This window comes from Spea bombifrons, chromosome 3 (genome assembly GCF_027358695.1).
Source record: "Spea bombifrons isolate aSpeBom1 chromosome 3, aSpeBom1.2.pri, whole genome shotgun sequence".
Taxonomy (NCBI): Eukaryota; Metazoa; Chordata; class Amphibia; order Anura; family Pelobatidae; genus Spea; species Spea bombifrons.
This window is the reverse complement of record NC_071089.1, coordinates 195,631-215,208: the sequence shown is the minus strand read 5'-3', so window position 1 is coordinate 215,208 and position 19,578 is coordinate 195,631. Positions and strand designations below refer to the sequence as shown.

At 44.2% G+C, this 19,578-nt stretch overlaps 1 protein-coding gene and 2 long non-coding RNA genes across 3 annotated transcripts; all 3 read left to right on the top strand.

The window, feature by feature from the left end:
• The first annotated feature begins 2,164 nt into the window (after nt 1-2,164).
• LOC128482953 (olfactory receptor 1361-like) lies at nt 2,165-3,085 on the top strand. Its single transcript, XM_053458951.1, has one exon. It carries the CDS (start codon nt 2,165-2,167, stop codon nt 3,083-3,085), a length of 921 nt encoding a protein of 306 aa, XP_053314926.1.
• Nucleotides 3,086-8,433: 5,348 nt separating this feature from the next.
• LOC128484246 (uncharacterized) lies at nt 8,434-8,905 on the top strand. Its single transcript, XR_008351128.1, has 2 exons — nt 8,434-8,484; nt 8,818-8,905. It is a non-coding gene; the product is annotated as an uncharacterized LOC128484246 (long non-coding RNA).
• Nucleotides 8,906-14,341: 5,436 nt separating this feature from the next.
• LOC128484270 (uncharacterized) lies at nt 14,342-14,803 on the top strand. Its single transcript, XR_008351133.1, has 2 exons — nt 14,342-14,392; nt 14,716-14,803. It is a non-coding gene; the product is annotated as an uncharacterized LOC128484270 (long non-coding RNA).
• Nucleotides 14,804-19,578: the final 4,775 nt, after the last annotated feature.

Below are 19,578 nucleotides of genomic sequence, written 5' to 3'. Positions count from 1 at the left end.
ATCGTTGTGTTTGAGTCTGGGTAAGTTTGGCTGAGAGTGGTCATTGTGATTGAGTCTGCGTCAGTTTGGCTGAGTGTAGTCGTTGTGATTGAGTCTGCGTCAGTTTGGCTGAGTGTGGTCGGTGTGTTTGAGTCTGCATCGGTTTGGCTGAGAGTGGTCATTGTGTTTGAGTCTGCATCGGTTTGGCTGAGTGTGGTCGTTGTGTTTGAGTCTGCATCAGTTTGGCTGAGAGTGGTCATTGTGATTGAGTCTGCGTCAGTTTGGCTGAGTGTAGTCGTTGTGTTTGAGTCTGCATCGGTTTGGCTGAGTGTGGTCGTTGTGCTTGAGTCTGCATCGGTTTGGCTGAGTGTGGTCGTTGTGTTTGAGTCTGCATCGGTTTGGCTGAGTGTGGTCGTTGTGTTTGAGTCTGCATCGGCTTGGCTGAGTGTGGTCGGTGTGTTTGAGTCTGTGTCGGTTTGGCTGAGTGTGGTCGGTGTGTTTGAGTCTGCATCGGTTTGGCTGAGTGTGGTCGGTGTGTTTGAGTCTGCGTCGGTTTGGCTGAGTGTGGTCGGCAAGCAGCGGACCGGGGAGGAGCGGCCCCCGGAAAGACATTTATCCATAGGCATTTATATAGCGATGTATATATATATCTATATCTATATATATATCTCTTGTTTCCAGCTTGAAACCCACGATGTGCGAATCAATTGCCTCCTGTTTCCAGCAGAACTCCTTTCTTAGTGCCCGTTTACTTTCATATATATATACATACATACATACATACATATATACATACATACATACATACATACATACATACATACATACATACATACATACACGCAGCACTTTGTAAATGCGTTAGGCAGGTGTGAAAAAGAAAATGCTGAAAAGTAAAAATACTTTCAAATATAGACATGTTAATAGCTTATTTTTAGCAAATGTGGGTGAACATTCTCCTTTAATAAACGGAAATGGATTGAAAGGGCGACGTTTCGGTAATATTGTGAATTGCGGGTGAGGACATGCAAATTTTCATTTAACACACATTCCTTCAACCACAGCTTGAAAATGTTTAACACACTTGTGTGCACAACATAGGGTTAATTTCTGATTTGATGTCAGACACATCTCTCTGTGGAGACTCAAAGTGACGACGAACCCAACGATCCGCCGAAAAACCTCATACCACGGTGATGGACTTGGGGTGGGAGTCTCAGGGTCCTTGAATGTCACAGCATTCTAATTTGTCAAAAATATGAAAATATGAATATCCAAAAACTTTTCTGTTAATTAAAGAGTTTTTCTGTCCTACTTCATAAACAACCTTTCTGTGTCAGACTCCGCCGGTCAATTGGCATGAAATGTTTTAACGCTCTTTAATTCACAGTTTAGTGAATAAATCCCAAAGTGACATCGAATGAACACAGTAAGTAATGGGGTAGGGTCGGGTACATGCAGTCCCTAAATGTTTCATTGGAGTCATTGAATGAATATCATTTTTGATATGAATATCAGTATTTTTGGGTTTGCCCGATGAGCAGTTGCTTCAAACTTTTTTGAATTTCTTGGTGTCTGACCCTGCGATGGTTAATGGCTGGGGTTGAGGGTATTAGAGTCTCTCCTGTGTACCGATTAAACACATCTGTATACCAGGTGGTATCTGGCCTGAAATGGATCCATATTAATTGATCCCATGATAACCTGCACCCAGTAGGGTAATTAGACTTCTTTTCCCATTTGGATGAAGCAGATCCCAGTGAGAAGATCAGCACTGAAATACTCCGTCAGCATGCGCGCCACTGCCCTTAATGTCAAAGCCCAGGCACTTCATGGCACGAGGATTGAAAAAGCACAGACTTTAGTTCTCAGGATCTGAGATCTCCAGTTGATCCCTCTTCATGGGGCCATCGAGTAATCTTGTGTTGGGAGGTGTCGTATGATCCCCGTTTCTATGCATGGGGTAATGTTAATCGCTCTCCTTTTCCCTTCCTCTCCATTTTCTCCCCTTTTCCATCTTAATTTCTTTTTCCTTCTCTCTTTTCCTCCTCGAATAGCTGTCTGTGACCTTCTCCTTCCCATCTGTGCTGGGTTATTGTAATATTGAGCAGCTCATCATTTTATAAACATTATTACTTATATTATATTACTTTTCCATATTCTATAGCTCCAAACACGCAAGAAAATGAACCAAACAGCCGTGAGCCACTTTGTCCTCTTGAGCTTCTCGGAGCGGCCCGGCAGGCAGATACTCCTGGGCATCTTCTTCCTGTCCCTGTATCTTGTAACAGTCATTGGCAATCTGGTCATCATTTTGCTGCTTTGTTTCGACCCTAAGCTCCAAACCCCCATGTATTTTTTCCTTGGGAACCTCTCTTTTTTGGACATCTGCTTTAGCTCAACCACAGTCCCCAAACTGGTGGCCAATCTCCTCTCCACGACGAAGACCATTTCCTGGAAGGACTGCATGGCCCAGCTGTACTGCTTCTTTTCCATTGGAAATACAGAGAGTTTTGTGATGGCGGTCATGGCTTTTGACCGCTATGTAGCAATCTGTAGACCTCTCCACTACACAGTGATAATGAGCCGAGAAACCTGCTTCATCCTTCTGGTCTTATGCTGGACATTGTCTTTTCTCCATTCGCTCATCTACAGCCTAATGGCGTCTAGACTTTCCTTCTGTGGGACAAACGTCCTCGAGCATTTCTTCTGCGACATTCCTCCAATTCTTTACATCACCTGCTCAGACACCTCGGCGTTCAAGCTGGTTCTTTACTCCGAAGGGTCATTGGTGGTGGGTTCCAGCTTTGTAGGCATCATTGTGTCGTATCTGTACATCCTGAAATCCATCTTAAACATTTCCTCCTCTGGCCACCGCCGGAAATTATTCTCCACCTGCTCTTCCCATTTAGCCGTGGTCTGGCTCTTCTACGGGACGGACTTATTCACGTACATGGGACTCTCCCGGAGACGCGGCGCTCTCTATAACCAGCTCGTGAGCGTGATGTACGCAGTGGTCGCTCCGCTGCTAAATCCGTTTATCTACAGCCTTCGAAACAATGACGTCAAATCAGCTTTCCAGCGGGTGCTTTTAAAGGCCCGTTAACCCTTATTTCTACAGTGAAAAAAATGATACGTTTCTGCTTTTAACTCAAATTCTATATTTCTGTTAAGAAATCATTCCAGACACAACAAGGCATTAAGGGTTAATGGAAGTGAAAATGAAGCGCGAGTTCTGGGGTAAGAGTGTAAAAAGGTCATGAGTTTGTATATTTATTTTAAAAAAGTTTCTTCCAGATTTTTTCATCTTCAGTAATTGGGGTGAATGTAAGAGAATTTAAGGATTTTTCAGCCCCCCAGCTCTGTAATCAGCAGCAGGTTAAATACATACATGTCCTGGAAAACGTGTTCATGGATAGAAATGATTCCAGAAACCTATAGATAAATCATTGGGACACAGATCCCGCTGGCAGATCGGCCCCTCTGGCTCACTCTATTACCCTCTACGGCTTCTGCTGGAAGGCTGTTCCATTTATCCACCACCCTTAATCAGTTGTTGGTCTCGTCTTAGATTCAGGAGACATATGTCTATCCCGCGCATGTTTACAGGTCTGTAATTTGGCTGCTCAGTGGAATGTGACATTAATGTAATTCCGTAGTTAATGTAATTTGTGACCTCGTTCTGAAATGTGGGTAAAATGACGGGTAAAGGAGGCATCTGATGTTTCCGGGTCTTTTCACAAACCCAAGGAAAATAAAACGAGTATATAAAATATTATGTCCTGTGCACTCTCCGCTTCACTTTTTTTACACAATTTTTTTCAGCAGATTATAGAAAAACTAAAGCCGTCTGCAAAGGTACATATATAACTCTTTACGACACATATAGAAATGAAAGGGTTAGTCTTCTCCTGGGTCAGGGGTGCAGGCGAGTTGGGGATGCAGGCGGGTCGGGGGTGCAGGCGAGTCAGGGGTGCAGGCGGGTCGGGGATGCGGGCAGGTCGGGGGTGCAGGCGGGCCAGGGGGTGCAGGCGGGTCGGGGATGCAGGCAGGTCGGGGGTGCAGGCAGGTCGGGGGTGCAGGCGAGTTGGGGGTGCAGGCGGGTCGGGGGTGCAGGCAGGTCGGGGGTGCAGGCAAGTAGGGGGTGCCGGCGAGTCGGAGGTGCAGGCAGGTCGGGGATGCGGGCAGGTTGGGGGTGCAGGAAGGTCGGGGGTGCAGGTGAGTCGGGGGTTCAGGCAGGTCGGGGGTGCAGGCGAGTTGGGGGTTCAGGCGGGTCAGGGGTGCAGGCGAGTAGGGGGTGCAGGCGAGTCGGGGGTGCAGGCGGGTCGGGGATGCAGGCAGGTTGGGGGTGCAGGCAAGTTGGGGGTACAGGCAGGTCGGGGATGCAGGCAGGTTGGGGTGCAGGAAGGTCGGGGGTGCAGGTGAGTCAGGGGTTCAGGCAGGTCGGGGGTGCAGGCGAGTTGGGGGTTCAGGCGGGTCAGGGGTGCAGGCGAGTAGGGGGTGCAGGCGAGTCGGGGGTGCAGGCGGGTCGGGGATGCAGGCAGGTTGGGGGTGCAGGCAAGTTGGGGGTACAGGCAGGTCGGGGGTGCAGGCAGGTCGGGGGTGCAGGTGAGTCGGGGGTGCAGGCGGGTCGGGGGTGCAGGCGTGTTGGGGGTGCAGGCGGGCCAGGGGGTGCAGGTGGGTCGGGGGTGCAGGCGTGTTGGGGGTGCAGGCGGGCCAGGGGGTGCAGGTGGGTCGGGGATGCAGGCAGGTCGGGGGTGCAGGCGAGTCGGGGGTGCAGGCAGGCCGGGGGTGCAGGCAGGTCGGGGGTGCAGGCAGGTCATGGGTGCAGGCGAGTTGGGGGTGCAGGCGGGTCGTGGGTGCAGGCAGGTCGGGGATGCTGTCCTTGTCTACCCCCACGATGTCGGTGCCAGTACCTGCGTGTCCATCTGGATCTGAGCACTGCTGTTCTCCGCAAGCTTCTGTGGAATCTCCCCTTTGGATTTGGCCGGTTTAGCAGATGTTCCTGTACACGACGCCAGCTACTTGGTTGTGCCATTCAGTGTACCCGGCCACCATGTATTGGACGGTCCCAGAAGCCTCTGTGCACCTTGGGTCCTGCTTGCTGCGGCCCGTGCCTGCCTCTATGGAGCTATGGATTTCCCAATGTCAGCCACCTCAGCTATTTGTCGAATGTACATCCCAAGTCAGAAAAGGTGCTTTTTTTCAAATGATTCACAATATATATATCTATTTTTATATAAAATGAGATGGTATGATTCAAATAATGACATCCAAAAAACCAATACATAACTTGTGTGGGTTCAGTAAATGAGAGAGAAGAAAAATTACAGCTAAACACGAACCCCGCAGAAATCCGAAAACAGCCTCGATCGAGAACAAAAAGAGAAAAAAAACAGCTCGGCCCTTAAAGGGTTAAGGGGTCTTTTTTGAGAATGTTATATCTTTCCCTATTATTTAATAATCCAGTGGCCTCTTCATGATAATATTTACCGGGAAGGATCGTTCGCACTCCCCCCCCCACCATTGTCGGCTGGCTTGAAAACTCCGGTTTTCTCATATTTTAAATGTTTTCATGATTCCCGGTCTTTTTTTTTACTATGTGTAGATTTCACTTTCTTTTGGATTTTTGTGAATATGAGAATAAACGAGCCTTTTCTTTACGGGAAGCGGGAATTCTTTTATTCTCTGTATTCTGCGCATTTATTGGGATTCCAGTGAATTTCTGTAAATCCGCAGACAAAGAGAATGCGCCAAGTTTAGCTGTGGGGGGCAAACTTAAGACCCCGTTTAATGAGCTTTATGCGGTTTTGGTTAAATTGTTTTATAAATAGCGATCGTGGATGTTTTCTGCCCCGTGTTTCTCTGTTATGTAGATCTTGCCCCCGTGTTGTCTCTTTTTCTAGGTTGTGGCCCCGTGTTTGAGTGCCGTGTAATGTGAGGAGATTGTATCCGTGCCCCACACGGGGCTGCAGTCTGAAGAAGTCGTTGATGTAGAGACGCGTTGGCTGCCGTCGGTAAGGTTTGAATCAGTTCTGTACCGGTATACGGTTAGGATTGGTGTCGGGGAATTTCCTTCCCTTCATTCTCAGCTTGGTGTTATTATAATGAATATATCCTGCGGCCGGCTAACATTATCCTTTTATGAAATGGTGGAAAACTGTAGCAAATAACTTCCAAAATACTTTAATAATCTATCTATGCTGGAAGAAAAGCTGAAAAAAGTGAATACATTTCTGCACAAAAACCTACAGAAAAAATACAGAGCGATGCGTTGGTGGAAGAAGCCCAAAAAATCAGGTTTTGGCTAAATTTATAGAGATTGGCGGCCAAATAGCTGCCCCCTGATTGCCCCGCGATCCCAGTGAAACCCCCCGGGCTGTCTGCTTTCCAGAAATATATATCTGTTTGGGTGATAAATGCTTCCAACGGTCATCATTCCCATTTCTAATCAGCAAAATAACCATAAAACCCGCAAAAAAGCAGCGAGTAACACTGTATCCCTCGTAATGTCTGCCCCATTACTGCCAGAAAGAGAATAGAATTCCGTCTCCTGTGTATCAGGTGCTTCCCAAATCAGGACGCCTCAAATACTACATCTTGGGAGAATTCACTTTAACAACAATTAACTGAACAATAAACGGATCGGCTCCCTAATTCCCTGCAAACGAACAAATAACAAGAAAATAATAATCCTCACAGCGCCCAGCAATAGACTCCGATCCGGCCGGAAAACACCTTAAAGGTTTCTTCTATCTCTACTGGATTTTTATTTTGTATCAAAAGTGTTTTTGTAACATTGCAAACGTACAAAATTGTTTCATTACCTTGAGATCGCGGAACACGATGATGTCATGTCTTCATTGTGACATCACAGGTGCAGTACACAGATACAGCACATCACAGAGCAGAAGGACACTTCTACTGTAGACTCCTAACAGAGAAGATGCGGATCGTAGTAGCTTTGCTATTTGCTATTTGCTGTTTGACTTCTGAGACATTTCCTGTTCCGCTCCCGAAAGGTAAGGAATCCGAATAACTCGAGATCCGGATAAAACTGGGGAATATCGGCTTTCTGGGTTCTGGGTTCCCGGTGACCGCAGCAGATCAGCGGCAAATGTTTCCATGAACTATTTCTTGCTAGCGGTTATATTGTTGAGTACAAACAGCGGTATAATTCTCTTTGTATCAGTAGCTGCCGGAATCGCTGCCCTGCAGCTGCACTCGAGGCGGTTTGGTAGAAAAAATATCAGTTAAATCAGTTAGAAATCCAATGAAAACCGGGCTCTCCACCTTACAGCGGACAGCATATGATATTTAGAAATGTTTTTGGGACACAGAGGAATTGCGCGTCTCTTCCTGAGGTTCCTATGAATGAAGAAGTTCGTTGGCCGTTGATGACCCCGGTGTTGTTTTTTTTTTGCAGGGACCGACGGGAATTTCCAGCCACGAGAATCCAAGCCAACATCTAATGGTAAGATACAGACGCCTCTCAGATGGGCATCCGTGCTTCAGAAGCGTGTGATCCGTGTTATGTGTGTATGTGTACGATGCACACGCGTGATTTTATTACCCGTAAGAAAGATGAAATGTGGAATATTAGATAAGAGAGGTTACAGTATCCGCTCCTCATGTAACTGTCATTTGGGGCTGGCTTTATCTGTAACTCGGGGATAATAGAAAGATATTGTATAGAGAACATGCAGCTAACGCTCCTTTTTCCTGTTTTTGTCACAAAGGATCTCTGGCGATCGGAGGATTCCGTTCACTGATTACACGAATGGCGCAATCAGGTACGCCATGTGTTTTCTTTTAACATTAATGATAACCGTATGGAATAGCAAACTACACAATAATAGCAAATGCTCTCATAGTGGAGTAACTGGAGCCGGAAAAAGAAACGCGTCATTTCTAACTCCTCTACACTAAGATAGAAGCGCAGCGTTAGAGATAAAAGACGTTCTATTAATGCCTTCGGGGAGAGGAAGGTCTGGAAGCGACAATGTGTCCTACTTTCAGAAGAGGACAGAAATGACCATTTTCTCCGATCTCGTTTAGTAGCAGATCCTATTTTTCTTTAAGCTTTAATATAGAAATCTGTCTGTGTGTTATATAAATATGTATTTATCTCCACATTCTTCTCGTGCTAAGAAATATTTTTGCTCTCTCTACAGTTCATTCACGACGGGTGTTGAGGATCGTGCAGAACGCATTCTTCTGTGTTACATGCGCGGTGGTCGCCGGACTGGTGGTCTATTTCTACGTACAGTAAGTTATACAAATTGTTGGAAATTCAAATGCTGCGGAGAGACATCCAACGCAACGCACTATATAAAAAATGACCAAACAGCATGTATACTATACACGGGGAGAAACCCCCCGATGCTGCTGGAATCCATTTCTTCCTTAACGGGGTTTATTATTCTTATTTTAGGCTTCGCCGCTGTAGACAACGAAAAAACAGACCGCCGGATGAAGAGTCCCTCCGCGGCTTAACTTCCTTGGGTAACATATATTAACAATAATGAATAATAGAAAGAGTATACGCTTGTGACCGTATGATGTGACCGTATGATGTCATCAAACTTGGACTTTTAAAATTCATTGCTGGAACTTAACTCACCCGTCTTAAAAAGAAATGATTTCACAATATAAATAGAATATCAATTATTTGCTACTGTAAAAAAATTGAAAATAAGGTTGGAAGTCACATTATAGGAAACATTTCTTTGAAGCTTGGGAATCATAGGGTTTTTACGTTTTTTATGTACACGTTGTCGAGGGACGATCCGTAACATATTAACCGATTTGCTTTCTTTTATTTTTTATTTGGTTTAGTAAGTCCATCAATTTCCAGTCTCCAAGAACAGGAGAGTGAAGAAAGAATTGAAAGGAAACCTAAAACATCCAGCAGTTTCTTTCGCAATTTGATGGCATCGTCAGGAAGAGACCGGACTGACAGAAGGAAAAAGAAGATTTATGATGAAGAGGAGGGTGGAGAGGAGAGTGAAGAGGAGGACTATGAGGAAAAGGAGGAACGGGCGAGAATGAAGAGAAAGGAGTACTATAAGGAAAAGGAGGAATGGGAGAGAGTAAAAACAAAGAAGGACTATAAAGAAAAGGAGGAATGGGAGGGAATGGAGACAAAAAAGGAGAGGAAGAAAAGGGAGAAAAGGGAGAGAAAGGAGAAAAGGGAGGAAAAGAAGGAAAAGGAGAAATGGGAGAGAAAGGATAAAAAGGAGGAAAGGAAGGAAAAGGAGAAAAAGGAGATAAGGGAGAAAAAGGAGGAGAAGAAGGACAGGAAAGAAAAGGAGAAACGGGAGAGAAAGGATAAAAAGAAGGAAAGGAAGAAAAAGGAGAAAAAGGAGAGAAGGGAGAAAAAGGAGGAGAAGAAGGAAAAGGAGAAAAAGGAGAGAAAGGAGCAAAGGAAGAAAAGGAAAAAAGAGCTTAAAGAAAAAAGCATCAAAGAGATCAAAAAGATGCAACAGAAGGTGAAAGCAGAATCTAAGAAAGCCAAAGCCAAACTTCAACGCGAACAGCGGAAATTGAAGTCAAAGGCAAAAACGAAACTGAAGGAAATGAAGAAAATGAAGAAACCTAAATAGAACATCGCAAAAAAACTGAAATCCAAGAAACGGAAAATACCAAAACTCAAGAAAAAGCGATTTCAGTTTGGGAAATTTAGGACATGAAAGTCATGGAGGGCGAAGCAAACAGACTCTAAACCTGACTATGGTTTCCTAATCATCAAGGAAGCCAGAATCTCGTTTTAATGATGCCCGGCCCACATGCCAACTCTTCATTTCACTTCATTTACCCCATTTCTCCAGTTGGATAATTCTCCATGAACTCTTCATTTCACTTGATTTACCCCATTTCTCCAGGTGGATCATTCTCCATGAACTCTTCATTTCACTTCATTTACCCCATTTCTCCAGTTGGATAATTCTCCATGAACTCTTCATTTCACTTGATTTACCCCATTTCTCCAGTTGGATCATTCTCCATGAACTCTTCATTTCACTTGATTTACCCCATTTCTCCGGTTGGATAATTCTCCATGAACTCTTCATTTCACTTGATTTACCCCATTTCTCCAGGTGGATCATTCTCCATGAACTCTTCATTTCACTTCATTCACCCCATTTCTCCAGTTGGATAATTCTCCATGAACTCTTCATTTCACTTGATTCACCCCATTTCTCCGGTTGGATAATTCTCCATGAACTCTTCATTTCACTTGATTTACCCCATTTCTCCGGTTGGATAATTCTCCATGAACTCTCGGACTGCTATCATTTGGAGAGTTTGCTGTCCAAGCAGCGCTCCCTAAGCCGACCTCCTTCCATTCGCTCGATAATCTTGTATGTGGATCCGGATCACCTGCTTTCACACAATCTGAATAAATCACATCCACTGAAACTCTCTGTTCTGGGTTTTACTCAACACTTCATAGAAAGCAATTAAGTTCGTCCGGCATAAAACTGAGTTGAAGAATAATAATATTGTTTCGGACAGAATGCTGCCCTCTGTTGGTTATACATTGAGTAGCATTGTTCCATATGCTTGAAATCCAAAGTTATTATGCTACTTAATGTATCTTACCAATAGAGGGCAGCATTCTGTCCGAACATATATTAGCCATACATGCTAGTGTGCTCATTTGCATTTATTCAAATAAAATATATTCCCATGATCCTTCCGTGTAATGGTTTAATACAAAAAACCCCCAAAATAAATAGAAAAAAAGAGTTTGCAGGTTCGACAGAATTAATGTCTGCGAGTGCGGCGGGGAGACCAGCGGATCATGGGAATATATTTTATTTAAATAATTAATAAATGAAAATGAGCACACTGCCACATATGGCTGATATATCATCGGACAGAATGCTGCCCTCTGTTGGTTATACATTGAGTAGCATAATAACTTATTAAGCTACTCAATGTATCGTACCGGCAGAGGGCAGCATTGTGTCCGAAGTTACAATAAATTATTATGCTAAGTTAAATGTCTGTACCGGTGACTTTGTTGGTCGCTGGCACGGACTTTTAACTGTTGCAGCAGGGTCCCTGTAAGAAATCATTTTTATACTTTTATTTTGTTCTGCACATTTTAGGCATGAATGCAACTTGAGTGCTAGGAACATATGGTATCAATTAAGTGACGTAGCTTAGAGGGTCTTCTGTGGAATGCCGGTGTATCATATTTCAATGGACTGTTCCAATAGGATTCCTTTACGTATACCCTAACCAAATGGGTATAAATTGGCATGACGACAAGGACAAGATCTCTTTCTACACTCTTTCCACGCTCTCATCTTCATCTCACCAAGATACTTAGCCTACAATACCTTTTTATCAACATTTGTTCCAGCATTGGTATTGTATGAATTGATAATTTGTTATCGAATAAACCTAATTAATAAGACATAGAAGCTGTGTTCTTGATTGCTGTTTGATCACTGGAGAAGCTTAGATATTCAAGACAAAGAATATTCTAACAGTCCCAGGTTTTTTTTTTCTTATGCATAGCAACTAGTGGTAAGGGGCCGTGCGAGTGAGCCCATTGGTCGCTTGCACGGCCCTTTAACCTACGGATTTCTGCTCCCGTTATCCAACGCAGCATCGCAGGGGTTAACGGGAGCGGAAATCAGGAGTTAAAAAGGCCGTGCGAGTGAGCCCATTGGTCACCTGCAGGGTCTTCCTCTGGCATCAACCGATTGGTAGATGCTAGAGGAAGACCCTGCAGGTGACCAATAGGCTCACTCGCACTGCCCTGTAACCCCTGCCGGCGAACCTGCGGATTTCCGCTTCAGTCACCTCCCGCGATGCCGTGAAGATAAGGTAGGTTAGATGGGGAAGGCCCCGGGGAGATTAGTAGACGAAGACGATCACGAAGATTCTTCGCGTGTGTCTTCGCCTACGTTTTACCGGCACTGTCTTCTCTTCTACGTTTCTTCGGAATGAACAAAAAAACAGACTCTTCGTTCTCAGTTTGGGGTTATTATAAATAATATATCCTGCGGCCGGCTAACATTATCTTTTTATGAAATGGTGGAAACATTTACCAAATCACTTCCAAAATACTTTAATAATCTATCTATGGTGGAAGAATAGCTGAAAAAAGTGAATACATTTCTGCACAAAAACCTACAGAAAAAATACAGAGCGATGCGTTGGTGGAAGAAGCCCAAAAAATCAGGTTTTGGCTAAATTTATAGAGATTGGCGGCCAAATAGCTGCCCCCTGATTGCCCAGCGATCCCAGTGAGCCCCCCGGGCTGTCTGCTTTCCAGAAATATATATCTGTTTGGGTGATAAATGCTTCCAACGGTCATCATTCCCATTTCTAATCAGCAAAATAACCATAAAACCTGCAAAAAAAGCAGCGAGTAACAATGTATCCCTCGTAATGTCTGCCCCATTACTGCCAGAAAGAGAATAGAATTCCGTCTCCTGTGTATCAGGTGCTTCCCAAATCAGAACGCCTCAAATACTACATCTTGGGAGAATTCACTTTAACAACAATTAACTGAACAATAAACGGATCGGCTCCCTAATTCCCTGCCAACGAACAAATAACAAGAAAATAATAATCCTCACAGCGCCCAGCAATAGACTCCGATCCGGCCAGAAAACACCTTAAAGGTTTCTTCTATCTTTACTGGATTTTTATTTTGTATCAAAAGTGTTTTTGTAACATTGCAAACGTACAAAACCTCTATCGTTTCATCACCTTGAGATCACGGAACGCGATGATGTCATGTCTTCATTGTGACATCACAGGTGCAGTACACAGATAGAGCACATCACAGAGCAGAAGGACACTTCTACTGTGGACTCCTAACAGAGAAGATGCGGATCGTAGTAGCTTTGCTATTTGCTATTTGCTGTTTGACTTCTGAGACTTTTCCTGTTCCGCTCCCGAAAGGTAAGGAATCCGAATAACTCGAGATCCGGATAAAACTGGGGAATATCGGCTTTCTGGGTTCTGGGTTCCCGGTGACCGCAGCAGATCAGCGGCAAATGTTTCCATGAACTATTTCTTGCTAGCGGTTATATTGTTGAGTACAAACAGCGGTATAATTCTCTTTGTATCAGTAGCTGCCGGAATCGCTGCCCTGCAGCTGCACTCGAGGCGGTTTGGTAGAAAAAATATCAGTTAAATCCGTTAGAAATCCAATGAAAACCGGGCTCTCCACCTTACAGCGGACAGCATATGATATTTAGAAATGTTTTTGGGACACAGAGGAATTGCGCGTCTCTTCCCGAGGTTCCTATGAATGAAGAAGTTCGTTGGCAGTGGATGACCCCGGTGTTGTTTTTTTTTTGCAGGGACAGACGGGAATTTCCAGCCACGAGAATCCAAGCCAACATCTAATGGTAAGATACAGACGTCTCTCAGATGGGCATCCGTGCTTCAGAAGCGTGTGATCCGTGTTATGTGTGTATGTGTACGATGCACACGCGTGATTTTATTACCCGTGAGAAAGATGAAATGTGGAATATTAGATAAGAGAGGTTACAGTATCCGCTCCTCATGTAACTGTCATTTGGGGCTGGCTTTATCTGTAACTCGCGGATAATAGAAAGATATTGTATAGAGAACATGCAGCTAACGCTCCTTTTTCCTGTTTATGTCACAAAGGATCTCTGGCGATCGGAGGATTCCGTTCACTGATTACACGAATGGCGCAATCAGGTACGCTATGTGTTTTCTTTTAACATTAATGATAACCGTATGGAATAGCAAACTACACAATAATAGCAAATGCTCTCATAGTGGAGTAACTGGAGCCGGAAAAAGAAACGCGTCATTTCTAACTCCTCTACACTAAGATAGAAGCGCAGCGTTAGAGATAAAAGACGTTCTATTAATGCCTTCGGGGAGAGGAAGGTCTGGAAGCGACAATGTGTCCTACTTTCAGAAGAGGACAGAAATGACCATTTTCTCCGATCTCGTTTAGTAGCAGATCCTATTTTTCTTTAAGCTTTAATATAGAAATCTGTCTGTGTGTTATATAAATATGTATTTATCTCCACATTCTTCTCGTGCTAAGAAATATTTTTGCTCTCTCTACAGTTCATTCACGACGGGTGTGGAGGATCGTGCAGAACGCATTCTTCTGTGTTACATGCGCGGTGGTCGCCGGACTGGTGGTCTATTTCTACGTACAGTAAGTTATACAAATTGTTGGAAATTCAAATGCTGCGGAGAGACATCCAACGCAACGCACTATATAAAAAATGACCAAACAGCATGTATACTATACACGGGGAGAAACACCCCGATGCTGCTGGAATCCATTTCTTCCTTAACGGGGTTTATTATTCTTATTTTAGGCTTCGCCGCTGTAGACAACGAAAAAACAGACCGCCGGATGAAGAGTCCCTCCGCGGCTTAACTTCCTTGGGTAACATATATTAACAATAATGAATAATAGAAAGAGTATACGCTTATTGTGACCGTATGATGTCATCAAACTTGGACTTTTAAAATTCATTGCTGGAACTTAACTCACCCGTCTTAAAAAGAAATGATTTCACAATATAAATAGAATATCAATTATTTGCTACTGTAAAAAAATTGAAAATAAGGTTGGAAGTCACATTATAGGAAACATTTCTTTGAAGCTTGGGAATCATAGGGTTTTTACGTTTTTTATGTACACGTTGTCGAGGGACGATCCGTAACATATTAACCGATTTGCTTTCTTTTATTTTTTATTTGGTTTAGTAAGTCCATCAATTTCCAGTCTCCAAGAACAGGAGAGTGAAGAAAGAATTGAAAGGAAACCTAAAACATCCAGCAGTTTCTTTCGCAATTTGATGGCATCGTCAGGAAGAGACCGGACTGACAGAAGGAAAAAGAAGATTTATGATGAAGAGGAGGGTGGAGAGGAGAGTGAAGAGGAGGACTATGAGGAAAAGGAGGAACGGGCGAGAATGAAGAGAAAGGAGTACTATAAGGAAAAGGAGGAATGGGAGAGAGTAAAAACAAAGAAGGACTATAAAGAAAAGGAGGAATGGGAGGGAATGGAGACAAAAAAGGAGAGGAAGAAAAGGGAGAAAAGGGAGAGAAAGGAGAAAAGGGAGGAAAAGAAGGAAAAGGAGAAATGGGAGAGAAAGGATAAAAAGGAGGAAAGGAAGGAAAAGGAGAAAAAGGAGATAAGGGAGAAAAAGGAGGAGAAGAAGGACAGGAAAGAAAAGGAGAAACGGGAGAGAAAGGATAAAAAGAAGGAAAGGAAGAAAAAGGAGAAAAAGGAGAGAAGGGAGAAAAAGGAGGAGAAGAAGGAAAAGGAGAAAAAGGAGAGAAAGGAGCAAAGGAAGAAAAGGAAAAAAGAGCTTAAAGAAAAAAGCATCAAAGAGATCAAAAAGATGCAACAGAAGGTGAAAGCAAAATCTAAGAAAGCCAAAGCCAAACTTCAACGCGAACAGCGGAAATTGAAGTCAAAGGCAAAAACGAAACTGAAGGAAATGAAGAAAATGAAGAAACCTAAATAGAACATCGCAAAAAAACTGAAATCCAAGAAACGGAAAATAACAAAACTCAAGAAAAAGCCATTTCAGTTTGGAAAATTTAGGACATGAAAGTCATGGAGGGCGAAGCAAACAGACTCTAAACCTGACTATGGTTTCCTAATCATCAAGGAAGCCAGAATCTCGTTTTAATGATGCCCGGCCCACATGCCAGCTCTTCATTTCACTTCATTTACCCCATTTCTCCAGTTGGATAATTCTCCATGAACTCTTCATTTCACTTCATTTACCCCATTTCTCCAGTTGGATCATTCTCTATGAACTCTTCATTTCACTTGATTCACCCCATTTCTCCAGTTGGATAATTCTCCATGAACTCTTCATTTCACTTGATTCACCCCCTTTCTCCGGTTGGATAATTCTCCATGAACTCTCGGACTGCTATCATTTGGAGAGTTTTCTATCCCAGCAGCGCTCCCTAAGCCGACCTCCTTCCATTCGCTCGATAATCTTGTATGTGGATCCGGATCACCTGCTTTCACACAATCTGAATAAATCACATCCACTGAAACTCTCTGTTCTGGGTTTTACTCAACACTTCATAGAAAGCAATTAATTTCGTCCGGCACGATCTCTGCTTCATAAACCTGAGTTAAATAATAATAAATAGTTTGTTTTTTTTGAATATTATCCCTTAACCGGCTTCCAAAATGTCCCCGCTACTGCTGGGTCTATAACCACCTGGCTGAGATTTTGGTCTGTATTGTTAGCGCTTCTGCTTTACGCCAAGTGGTTAAGTACCAGAGGGTATATACCATCCGGCCCCGGGGCATTATCTCTTCTACTTTATTTATTTAGCAGATCTGGCACTTTGTCCTCTTTCAGCCAATCATATGTTTGCTGCCAGCTTTTCTGTAGAATGAATTAGCAAACCTGCAGCTGTGAGTGAATTATTGGTAAATACCAAGAAAAAATATTTAGAATGTCTGCCTTCCCCTGATCTTCACGAACCGGATCACCAACAACCTCCTTCGTTTATCTAAATTGTTGCCATTAATGTAGTTGAGCCGCTTGCTATGATTTACACTTTAGCCGATAAAATTCCCCTTTTTGAGTTTTTCTGGATATTTTTGCAGTTTAGAAATGATTCTGCGAATCCATTTGATTTTCTGTATATTATAAAAGTGATTCTGTTTCCAAGGAAACAGACACAGAATACCAAGTTCCTGATTGTGTCCCAAGGAAATAAGGTTGCACAGTATGGAGGTTCAGATATTTGGTTGCAGATATCTTACAAAGCACTGGATGGATATTCAGGTTCTGCTCTTTGCTTTGTTGAGCGCGTTACGTATTGATCTGATTTCATTAAATTATAGACATTCATTATAATAAAACGGTTGCCCTTTCTGCATCCTGATTGGTCGCTGCTTCCCTCACTTTTTTCCAGTGACAAGAGATTTATATGTATTGTTTATCTCCCATTTACTTCTGCTCTTCTCCTCTCCGCTCTGGCGTGGCCGTACTCCCCGCTTCTTATTAAACTGCAATTCTTTACCGGGGATCCTACTCACTTTAACGATAAGGGACGTGAGTTTAGGCCGAAGACAACGTCCATATACTGTATGTGCCGGAGCCAGCATATCATGTCCTAAAGTCCTCTCCCTTCTCCTCCCCCAACCTTACAAAGCCTGCCTGCACCAATCAGCACCAATCAGCAACTTAACAGTACAGGAGAGATAACTTAATGGGGAGGAATAATCCTGCAGTTCCTGAGAACCGGTAGTGAATATGGCTGTGTTTTGCAGTTGCTTAGCATGAGATCATCTATAGGTTTCCAGCTATACATTTCTCTGTATTTTGTTGTCAGCAATGAGGTCATTTGGTTACGTCAGCAAATCTTGGGGAAACTGAACAACAGAAAGTGTTTCGTGCGCCGCTGACTCCCATCTGACGATCGTCCCTCCGGCTGCCGTCAACAAATGAGGTTAAGTTGTGTGATTTATTAGTTTAATGCATCTTAATCTTTTCCATTCCTGCGAGTGACCAAAGAGACCGAACGTGTTTTTTTTGTTCCTTTTATTTGCCAACCTGCCCCCAGATACGCCTTATATCTCCCTATATATATCTAAAGCTCCGTGCGCAAAATCAATATCAATAGTACATGCCCTGTACTCCGGTAACAATACAGCTGAACCAATAATACGAATAACTTAAACACTTCCAGCAACTGAAAGGTTAATGGATACCGGGTGGGTTTTCTTTCTTGTAAAAAGTAACAAAGGTAATCAAGCAGAGACTATAATGTATCCAGGGTCCTTATCTTCAGTCTTCTATTGCGTGTCAGTCAATGTACAGCTTCTGCAATATTCAATCAATATATGTATGCGATGGGTAAATATATTAAATATATGCCTCTTGACCCCCTATTTGCCACTCTGCCACCCAGATATGCCTTTTAAACCCCATATATGCCACTCTGCGTCCCTGTTATTCCTTTTAACCCCCTATATGCCACTCTGCCTCCAGCAAGCCCCTATACCCCCCATATGCCACGCTTACCCTCCCCCACCTTACCAGTGCATCCCTCGACTTGTCCCCCCGTGCTTCAGATTCTTTGGTGTCATCGCACAGACCTCCACCGGCTGCCGGAGAGATGGATCCGGTTCTCCTGCAGCACTGTGGGGGATCTGGATCTTAGTCTTGTAGTCAGACCTCTGTGTGAGGTCTGATTAAAAGACCACCTCGAATATAAGACGATGGTTATTTTTTAGTGCATTTGCTCTGACAAAACCTTGTCTTATAATCTTTTCTTGTAGATTCTCCAATCAATAATGTTACTTGGATTACTAAACACAATAGAGCAAGCATACTGTGTGTTCAACTCACCCTACCATTCGTCCCGGCCTTCTCTGCTGGGGCAAGATTTCCAAGTCTCAGCAGCTCACCTACACTCCCTCTGTACTGACCACCACTTATAGATTATAATGTTTGTCCTTAGTTTAGAAATATCTAATGTTTTGTTTTTGTTTTTTTTAGCAATAGCACATTGCTATTTCAAAAGTCTATTTTCCAAATGTGGCCATCCTGTCCCCATGTCCTATTTGGGACATCTTTGTAGGCGGCTACTTCAATTTTCAAGAACTGGGGCAGCAGGGGTAGATGGTGAAAGGGGAGGGAGAGGGGTATATAGTGGGGTAGATAGTGAGACAGGGGAGGGCTGGCAGCCTAAGGCCTGGGGGGCAAGTCTAGTCAACTGGCCCATTGCACCATCAAAGCGGCTGCGAGCGACATTGAAAGCGGCCGTCATGCGGCAGTCACTCCACCAGCGCCTAATGAAATTAAAGTGGCCGGCGTGCACGCACCGCATGCCTCAGCTCTTCATCACACCCCTTTTAAGACGTGGGAAGAGGAGCTGAGGCATGGCCATTGTGTCTGACTGCCGCACGACGCAGGAGCGTACCTGGAGTATTTGGCACCTGTGGCAGACCCTGTATGTGGCACCACCACACACACACACTTTAAAACAGCATAGTTTCTATGGTTAGGCAAACATTGACAGTGGTACAGCATTTTTGACAGGGCCGGCCCTACAATGGAGCCGACTGGGGCAATTGCCCCAGGCGGCACTTTGCCACCCCAAGCGCTTTTTTTTTAAGCGGAGGAGAGAGAGGGGCGCCGAGTGGTTTTCGCTTACCCGCTCGGCGCCCCTCTCTCTCTCCTCTGCGGCGAGTCTCCCTGCTCTGCCACGGTGCCGGCTTGTAATGCTGAGCGCCGGAAGTGACGTCAATTTACGGTGCTCAGCATTACAAGCCGGGACTGTGGCAGAGCAGGGAGACTCGCCGCAGGACTGTTTAAAGGTAAGTACCGGGGGGGTTAGGGTAGATAATGGTGTCGGCGAAGTTTAAAATGCCGCCCCCCCGGCGTCGGCGGGGGGGGGCGTCATTTTAAACTTCGCCCCAGGCGGCATTAAGTCTAGGGCCGGCCCTGCTTAGGGATTACGCAGCACCACCGTCAATGTGTGCCTATACATTGAGCCAGACACTGACAACCCCTATCACTATATACTAAGCCAAACATTGATGTGGTGTAGGCTTACCACTTTAGTGACTGGCATAGTATA

Coding starts and splice junctions, on each gene's coding strand:
- LOC128482953 (XM_053458951.1), top strand. CDS start 2,165: ATGAACCAAACAGCCGTGAGCCACTTTGTCCTCTTGAGCTTCTCGGAG.